Source organism: Spea bombifrons, chromosome 3 (assembly GCF_027358695.1).
Source record: "Spea bombifrons isolate aSpeBom1 chromosome 3, aSpeBom1.2.pri, whole genome shotgun sequence".
In the NCBI taxonomy this organism is placed as follows: domain Eukaryota; kingdom Metazoa; phylum Chordata; class Amphibia; order Anura; family Pelobatidae; genus Spea; species Spea bombifrons.
The window spans coordinates 113,713,225-113,722,278 of NC_071089.1; the positions used below are offsets into that span (position 1 = coordinate 113,713,225).

Below are 9,054 nucleotides of genomic sequence, written 5' to 3' on the forward strand. Positions count from 1 at the left end.
AGGGAATTATTGCATGCTAGGGAGTGTGGCCAAAAGAAATGCTTGTATAGGGTCCAATTATTTCAATATAAAATTGAGAGCAAGGGCTAATATTAGTATATATTGTCAGCAGGGACTAATATTAATATACATCGGCAGCAAGATCTAATATTAAATAATGAAAACTAACTGCCAGTCTTTACTTCAAAGAGATATGTATTATGTAGTTACAAATGCATGTCTAACGTGTGTGTGTGTATATATATATATATATATATATATATATATATATATATATACCTGTGTGTGTGTGTGTTATGTCATGCGATTCCCGCAATGGCAGAATAAAATGTGGTTACCCTAGTGTGTGTGTATAGGCAGTGCATGTGTATGGGCAGTGTTTGTCAGCTAGTGTGTGTGTGTATTGGCAGGGGAGTGTGAGGGCGGTGTATGTGTATGCATGTGTGTATGAACAGGCTTGTGCAAGGGCAGTGTATGTGCATTCGTCTGTTTATGGGCACCTGTGTGTGTAAAGGCAGTGTGTATGCACAGTCTGTGTGTAAGAGCAGTGTATGTATTTGTATGTTTGTAAGCTGGTGTGTGTAAAGGCAGGGTTGTGTAAGGGCAGTGTATGTGTATATGCGTGTTAATGGGCAGGTGTGTGTAAAGGCAGTGTGTAAGGGCAGTCGAGTGTAAGGGCAGTGTATATGTATATGTGTGTTTATGGGCAGTCGTGTATAAGGGCAGTATATGCGTGTTAATGGGCAGATGTGTGTGTAAAGGCAGTGTGTATGTGTAAATGTGTGTTTATGGACAGGTGTGTGTAAGGACAGTGTAAATAAAATAACCTCTGTAAAAAAAAATAGCTGGGGGGCACAATTTTCCATTATTGCCTCGGGCGCAAAAGGAGCTAGTTACGGCTCTGAGAATGCTTCTATTGACCTATACATGGGGTCTAAATTAGTCTTGTGTATTATACATTCATAAGAATTATTACATGGAAGGGTCTGCAGTATGAATTTGAGTGAAAAATCAAGAGAAGTTTTTCCCCTATCTAGCACGTTGTGTTGACAAGATTCAGAATTTTTGTTAATACCCCAAAAAAGGATTTATTTCATTACTAAATTCCTGTATACAATTCCTATACAGAAGCCACCATTAACATGTACAGCTAGCAGCATAATTGAGAGCAGGGGGTTTGAAGGCAAGTCCATTATGGCTAGAGATGTGAACTGTTTGTAGGATCCGCCTTGCACATCACCACGCAGGACAAAATCTTAATTTCTAATGTCTGGAAACATACGTAAATTATTTAAGGTTTACAGACCTGGCCTTACACAAAAAAGGACAATTACAGTTATTGAAGAACATATCTATACATATTAACATTGAACATCTTCATGTTGGTTTCATGGAACACTTTCATTCCTGTGCTTCTTATAATTTAGGAGTCACTGCAAGACAAAGAAAGAAGCCAGTGTTATGATTGTATACAGTGAGTGAATTGATTTAGAGACCTTATACGGAGTCCTTTCTAAATAGCACCCTTTTTGACAAAATAGACATTCCGGCCATCGTATGCACTTTAATGCATATGATAGCTGAGCAGTTCCTTTAAATTTTCAATTCATTTATATCCCCCCCATTTGCATTTACCCCTTACACGCCCCCCCAGCTATTTTCCGTGCAGGAGATGTGCTCAGCCGAACATATCTCCATGGCCGTCATATACATTGCTTGGTGAACGGTGTGCATGGGGCTTGCACATGTACAAAATACTCTTTTGGCTGCTTGAAGCACTGATTCGTTGCTTCAAGCAGCCAATCGGTGGCAAGAATCATCAGACCACGGAGGAGGATCGCGGCTAGAGCTCCTACCTCAGTGAAGTGCTTTTTTTTGGGTTTTTTTTTGGAGTAATGCTGCATATTAAAGTGCTCATAGAACATGTTATTATACATTCTTCTTTAGTAGGGGTGTCAGAGACAGTAAACTGTCCTTTTACTGTGACTGTGACTTCACATTTTCACTAATATGTGCCAGTATCGCACACTATGTATGTCTGGCTGGGGCATAAAGTGATGGCAGTTTTGCTGTACCACCGTATATTATATCTTATATCTTATCCCTCAATAATATAAGGAGGCTTCTGTAACATTTATGTCATCACTAATGAAATATGAATATTATTGTCATGGATATTTTGTCATTGTTTGGAAGTCCTGGATGATGTTCTACATGACAAGCACCTCATATGGAGTTTCTGGATGAAATAGTAAAGGATTATAATGTCCTTTTTGCCACTTACCAAAACGATAGGATGCTTTAAATCCAGAATTGTTGGAACCAGAATCACTTTGAAATTGTACCATCATCACATTTCCAGAAGATATCAGTGCAGGGGGTACATTACTACCACAAAATGTCCCCACGACTGGGGCAGTTAAGGTTGCCCCATTAATTACTTTCAAGTAGTCATTGGAACACCTTTCAGAAGGTTGTAATTTAAAAGCAGAAAATATCAGGGAAACCTACAAAGAGAAGACAAATTCCAGGTAAGGATAACACATTTGTAGAATTAACTGTCTTTAAAAAATAAATGCTTATTCACCCTCAATAAATCAAATTTTTCTAAATTGACTTTCATAGATAAGGAACCTCCATTTAGAACTATAATTAGTTAGCAAATCTGCCAGCGCTCTAAAAATAAAATGTAATAATAATAAAATATTTCCTACCAAAAGTTCCATTAGAATCATTAGATTATGTTTAGAATCCCTGCTTTTTTGTAAGTGCAGATTCTATATTGGGGGAAAACTTACCTTAGATCCTACTGGTGCTATGATGGTCCACAGAGCATCTACATTGTTGGGATAATTGTTAGGGTACCCAGGAGACAGCAGCTCCCCATTATCTGTGACAAACGTTCCGCCGTAATCAACTGTAGAATAAAAATATTTTCTATCTGAACCACCATTATCAATGGTATCAATGGTATCTTTGTACTAAAATGTCTGCTCTTAATAACAACTCATTTAATCAAAAGGCCATTACTTTCTTAAGTGACTAATAAAACCCCCAACTGTACCAAAAGTGTCCCGATGTCAGGAACCAGGTCATACAGACGACTGTAATGACCCAGCGCGCCCAAAGATCGTGTGCAGGAGTTATGGTGCAGTAGCGGAGTTGGACAGGACCTGGTGCAGGGCGACAGCACTCTCCCGGTGGGCATCTAGGGTAGTGCAGTCACATACCTGCGCCCTGACATAGCAGCGGATGATGACAGAACAGAGCAGAACTTGGAGATATCCTGCAGGCACCCTGGAGCAGGCATGAGACATAGCACTGGAATCATGTGCAGGATGCTGCAGGCTGGGAGTGTGGAAGCTAAGCAAAGGATATAGCGGAAACATAGCAAGCAAGGGACAGGGAGACCAGGCAAGAAACATAACAGACAAGATATACATAATACAGGACACAACAGGGAACAAGACAAGGAATAAACATAACCAGACAAGATATGCATAATACAGGGCACTACATGGAACAAGACAAGGAATACTCAAGATCAGACATGAACAGGACAGGACACCCCTCTACCAGGGGTTCAGGACAGGACACCCCTCTACCGGGGCTACAGGACAGGACACCCCTCTACCGGGGCTACAGGACAGGACACCCCTCTACCGGGGCTACAAGACAGGATACCCCTCTACCGGGGCTTCAAGACAGGACACCCCTCTACCGGGGCTACAAGACAGGACAACCCTCTACCGGGGCTACAAGACAGGACACCCCTCTACCGGGGCTACAAGACACGAAAGCACAGAGATGACAAGACTTACCAGGCAACACATGACAAGAATACATAGAAACCACAGGACCAAACAGGACTAGCGTAGGACTACAAGATAACAATTGGAGATTCCGTCACATCTTATGGCCATAGTATGCTTAGCCCACCACTTCCTGCATACGGAAGTACTAATAAACTGAACATTAAATCTATACACATATCAGAGAGACATACCTGCAGACTGAGACAAACAGAACACATGGATGGGGCACACCTTATAAAGGAAACAGAGCAGAAGCAAAGAGCAAGACTGGAATCAAGGAATCAGAAGCACAGAACAGAGCATATGGAAATCCAGAAATCCACAGCAAGACAGGGAAACAAAAGACATGCAGCTCCGCAGCCTGGGTAGAGCGTGACACCCAAGAGGTTCATGTCCCAAAATTACAGCTCATTTACATTTCTCATTATGATGATAGTGATGCCTTTGATTTATCAATAAATTAGCAGGTTGGGGGGATCTTACCAGTATTATAGTCTGCAGTAAATCCCTTTGGAACAACTCTGTTTTTGCTCATAAATTCCACCAACATCTTTGTTCCTGAAGAAATTATAGGTGGAAGTACCACATCTCCGCAGGTCTTGTCCAGAAGAACTTGGGCTGATTTAGTAGCTCCATCGTAGATTTTGATGTAACTGTCATCACATCCAGTGGATTGTGGAATGTTGATGTCACTGAGCTGCAAATAAACCTGGGAAAGAAAAAAGACCATTTGAAGTATTGCAAACGAACTAAACAAAGAAACATAGACGGCAGATAAGAGCCATTCGGCCCATCTAGTCTGCCCTTATTTCCCGATGTAAGACTCTTAATCGGTACTTTAGCCTGTCCTAATTAAATATTAGGATTCTATCTATCGATCTATCTATCTACCTAAAACAAGGGACATTAATTAACTAATAATATTTATAAATTATTTGGAATAAAAAGCAATATTATTGGTGAGGTTAAAGAGGCATTACAATGAGAAAACATTTACCTTGTTTTTTGGGATTTGGATCAGCCACAGACAGCCGTCATCGAGTTGTTTGAGGGAGCTGCTGTCGGCTCTGAAGGATCCTGAAGGACTCGTAAACTTCGAACGACAGAGGTCTAAAGAAAATAGGAAAATGTTTCACTAAATTACGGTAAAAATAGTCATACATCACTAGGATTTCTTTTTTTCCCCATACATTCTGGCTGGTATTGTGCTTTGGGCCGGTTTTATGTGGATTTTATGTATTTTTGTCTCCCTATGATGGTAGCAGAGGCTGCTATAAAGTGTCCTATGTATGATGTTAGGACTCGTCCACTAGAACATAATCATATTCAAACTGTTACATTAGAGCATTGCATATTTTCCTGCGCTCATCGTAAAATTAGATTACTCAAGGTAGAGGATTTTAAGTGACAAGAGGTAAATCAGTGGACAATCACTTACTGCATTTGTAGAGGGTGTTCAGCTTCATGACATCCAGACTGCTCATTCCTACCCTCTGTCCAAGAGGAACGTTGGGGTCAGGTTTTGGGATTAAGGTTTTTCTGCCGCGTGGATTGCTAAAGGCAGAGCTGTAAAAATGGACATAATTGATTTTAAACAAATCTGAGAACCCTGGAGGAATTAGAAAAAGCCCTGATGTTGCAGACGGGGAAAGACTAGGGATGACCAGGTGGCAATTTATGGCCGCCAAATGAAAAGTATGGCCAAGAGTTGGTTCTAAGAAGCCGCATGTTACATTTGTATGCCCAGGTAGCATGTGGCTAGGCATTTTCAGATGGTGGCTGCACATTGCAATACACAATTAGCCCCTAAATGAGTATAGGGTTATGCCAGCCAGCTTCCCACCAGGCATTTATCTGGTTTTGTCAGATTGCCAGTCAGGGCCTGCTTGCAGACACAAGTGTCCATTCTGTTGCATAATCCAATTGTCTACCTACCTGTGGTAATGCATCACAGAGTTGTAGTCATATGGGACATTCAGGTTATTGGTTTTCTCCTTCCAAAAGTTTTCTTGATCACCTAAAAGATGATACAAAGACACAATATAATGATACCCATTATGGTTTTCATTCCACAGACATATTTATCAAAGCCATGAAACCCCAGAACTACTCCAGATATGCCTAAGTGCCCTCTTTAGTCTGTTCTCATATGGTGCAGGTAAAACCACAAAATCTTTCTTGTCCTGTCTAATTTGTATAGTCTAACTATAATAACGGCTTTAAGATTTGTATATTTGTGTCCGCGTTGCTCACCTTTTATGATGTTCTCCCATATGACATCGATATATTCATCCCTGTCGCTCCTGGTATGTTCGTGGTAAAAGCCAAGCGAGTGCATTATTTCATGCTGGGCTGTTCCATAGCGGACACAACCAACTTTGTCCAGGCTCACCATCTGTTTGCCAACAATTCTTCCAATGTAAGACCAACACCTAAGAAAGAAAATGTTATTGAATGAGGAACAAAGTGAACCTGCAAAGCAGCAAGTAATGAGTCTGTCTATACAGATGAAAGGCAGGAGGCAAATCACTATTAATTGACTCCTTTAAAGTTTTAGTCTGCACCTGCCTGGAAAAAGATACTGACGACTGTTAGAAGGTCTAGTTAGGCTATCAACACTGCATTTTGCCCCCATAGGTTAAGCGGAGACTTACCCTGATGCTGGTTCTATGCTTAAATAGTCTCTTTCTGAATTCCTGCTCACAAACTTAATGCAGCTCATGACTTCAAACTCCTCCAAAGCAGACATAATCAACGATGTCTCTGAATTACCTGAGGAAAAAAGGAACACATGAGCTGCTGGAAGAAACATGAAATGTCTCCGTTCAAAGTTAATTCATGAGGCTACTTACTGTATTTAGAGGAAATGAGATAAGGGATATAAACTGTCCCATCTCGGGATATTGTCCACAAACAATAATCACAGTTTATTGCCCCACGGGAAACTTGATAAGCAATGTCCCCTCCAATTAGAGGTTTGGGGATATCTGCAAAGAAAAGGGTCAAAGTATTATTTTAAAAAAATGAGTGAATGAAAGATATAGATTTTTTAGTCATTAAACAATGAGTTCACAGGTGAGATGAAACATAAGGAAGTTTGACTTTACTTAGAGGGAGATAGATACATTGAATATCCTACTAGCAGGATTGGTAGCATTTAATACAGTAAGAGATGGGATAGGTACAGTATATGACTCCAGAACCTTAAGCAAGAACAATGAACAAATAAAATAAACAATTTTACAATAGCAAAAAATGGGTAGACTAGATGCATCAAATGGTTCTTATGATCTGTCGGATTTTAAGTTTCTATAATAAAAGTAATGATCGGTCTTAGTATTGATACAAATCTCACCTTTGTTCCTGTCTTTAATTTGCTCAAATATAGTCTTTTGGCCATCAACCTCATTAGTAAGATCATCATTGGTTTCTGTAAAGGAACAGGGATAATTTTATCATATGGAAGTGCAAAATGAGACATTTTTGTAGTAGAAGAGTAAACTGTTGGGTTGATGACTGTGTTGGGATAATTCAAGACCAACTTGAGTGCTGAGCTTTCGGGTCAGGGCACCACCATCATTCCCCCTTCTAGACACTAGAAACCCCTAATTAAGGCATAGTTGAATTCACTTATAAGAAGTCCAAGAGCATCAGGAGATGTATGGAGATTGGGAAGGCAGTGATCAGTAAGGGTTTACTGATAGGATAGGTCTAGTTACTGATATCATACTTACCACTCCATTTATCGTGACCGTCCTGCAAAAAAAGAAAGCAGAATTAGAGTAAGTTAACATGCAGACATATCTACTCTAACAAGAAAAAAACATTTAATGGACAAACAAGATAGAGAGCTTAGAACAGTGAAAATAATACAGAATCACAACTTCTTGAAGCTATTCACTTACCCCTAAAGGAAGAGCCAGGCAAATGCTCCACCCCACAGTAAGCAGTACAAGGATCTTGGTCAGCTCCATTGTTAGATGAAGAAAAGCTCCTGACTGAGACAATGCACCGGGGCAGACACACATATATATACATATATATATATACACCCCACAATGAGAGCGATGACCAATCAACAGGGAGCCCTGTAAAAAAACAAAAGGTTTTGGGGGGGGGGAATCTACTTCGAATTACGGATTGTCGTAAGGTTATTTAAATTAGGTAAATGAACATTTCCATTTATAAATTAAAACAAGTTAAAATTTTCATGGAAAGTTTTTAATAAATTTAAAATAAAAATTGAGAAACAAAAAGCAATTTCTTTGAAATGCTTTAAATTTTTGCAGATACTGTAAGACTCAGAAATGGTGGCTAAAGCTGTTCAATGACTGTGTTTAAATGTCAACAATTACTTCATATGCTTTGGTATACATTGATTTCATGTATTATTATTATTATTGTTTATTTTATATAGCACCATCATATTCCGTAGTGCTGTACAATAGGATATAAAAATCAAGGGGTAAGACCGCAGCCCCTGTGATTAAGGGATCCAATGGTTCTAAGGGCCTTGTGAAGTTGGCCCCAATATCCTGACTTCTGGCTCATATTTTCAGGAACATTGCTTTTACTTGCTCCTTATATTTAGATCAGTTTAGATTTAATATAGAGGTAAGGGATCCCCTGAACACAGCTTGTATGTGGCTCTGCAAGTTTGATTTACACCCCTGGTTAAAATAGAAAATTTCAATTAATTAATTACATTTTCCATTTTAAACAATACACGCTGGCACTACTCAATGAAGTGATTGGCATTGTGGAGCAGCAGGTGAGAAACGGTGACAGAGAAAGATTTTTCTACACAGGACAAATTATACTGTGTCATGATTTATTCAACAAAAATAAAGCCAAGATGGAGAAACCATGTGTGTAAAACGAAGTACACCTTATGATTCAATAGCTTATAGAACTAGCTTTAGCAGCAATAACTTTTCTGTATGACTTAATCAGTCTCTCACATCGTTGTGGAGGAATTTCAGCCCACTCTTCTTTACAATGTTGCTTCAGTACATTGAGGTTTGTAGGCATTTGTTTATGCACAGCTCTCTTAAGGTCCCGCCACAGCATTTCAATCAGGTTGCAGTCTGGACTTTGACCGGACCAATTTCAGCCAGGCTTTAGCTGTCAGACACATGGCCTCACATTTGATTCTAGAAGACTTTGGTATACGGAGGAATTCATGGCCGACTCAATGACTGCAAGATTTCCAGGTTCTGTGGCTGCAAAACAAGCCTAA

At 39.7% G+C, this 9,054-nt stretch overlaps 1 protein-coding gene and 1 long non-coding RNA gene across 2 annotated transcripts; one reads left to right on the forward strand and one right to left on the reverse strand.

The window, feature by feature from the left end:
* Nucleotides 1-592: 592 nt before the first annotated feature.
* LOC128483899 (uncharacterized) lies at nucleotides 593-842 on the forward strand. Its single transcript, XR_008351121.1, has 2 exons — nucleotides 593-636; nucleotides 748-842. It is a non-coding gene; the product is annotated as an uncharacterized LOC128483899 (long non-coding RNA).
* A 2,933-nt stretch (nucleotides 843-3,775) lies between these two features.
* On the reverse strand, nucleotides 3,776-7,789 carry LOC128484144 (hatching enzyme 1.2-like). Its single transcript, XM_053460464.1, has 11 exons — nucleotides 7,721-7,789; nucleotides 7,550-7,571; nucleotides 7,171-7,245; nucleotides 6,668-6,802; nucleotides 6,470-6,587; nucleotides 6,069-6,247; nucleotides 5,751-5,832; nucleotides 5,254-5,381; nucleotides 4,813-4,925; nucleotides 4,399-4,524; nucleotides 3,776-3,784 (listed from the first exon to the last, which is right to left on the reverse strand). Exons 1-11 carry the CDS (start codon nucleotides 7,787-7,789, stop codon nucleotides 3,776-3,778), a joined length of 1,056 nt encoding a protein of 351 aa, XP_053316439.1.
* Nucleotides 7,790-9,054: the final 1,265 nt, after the last annotated feature.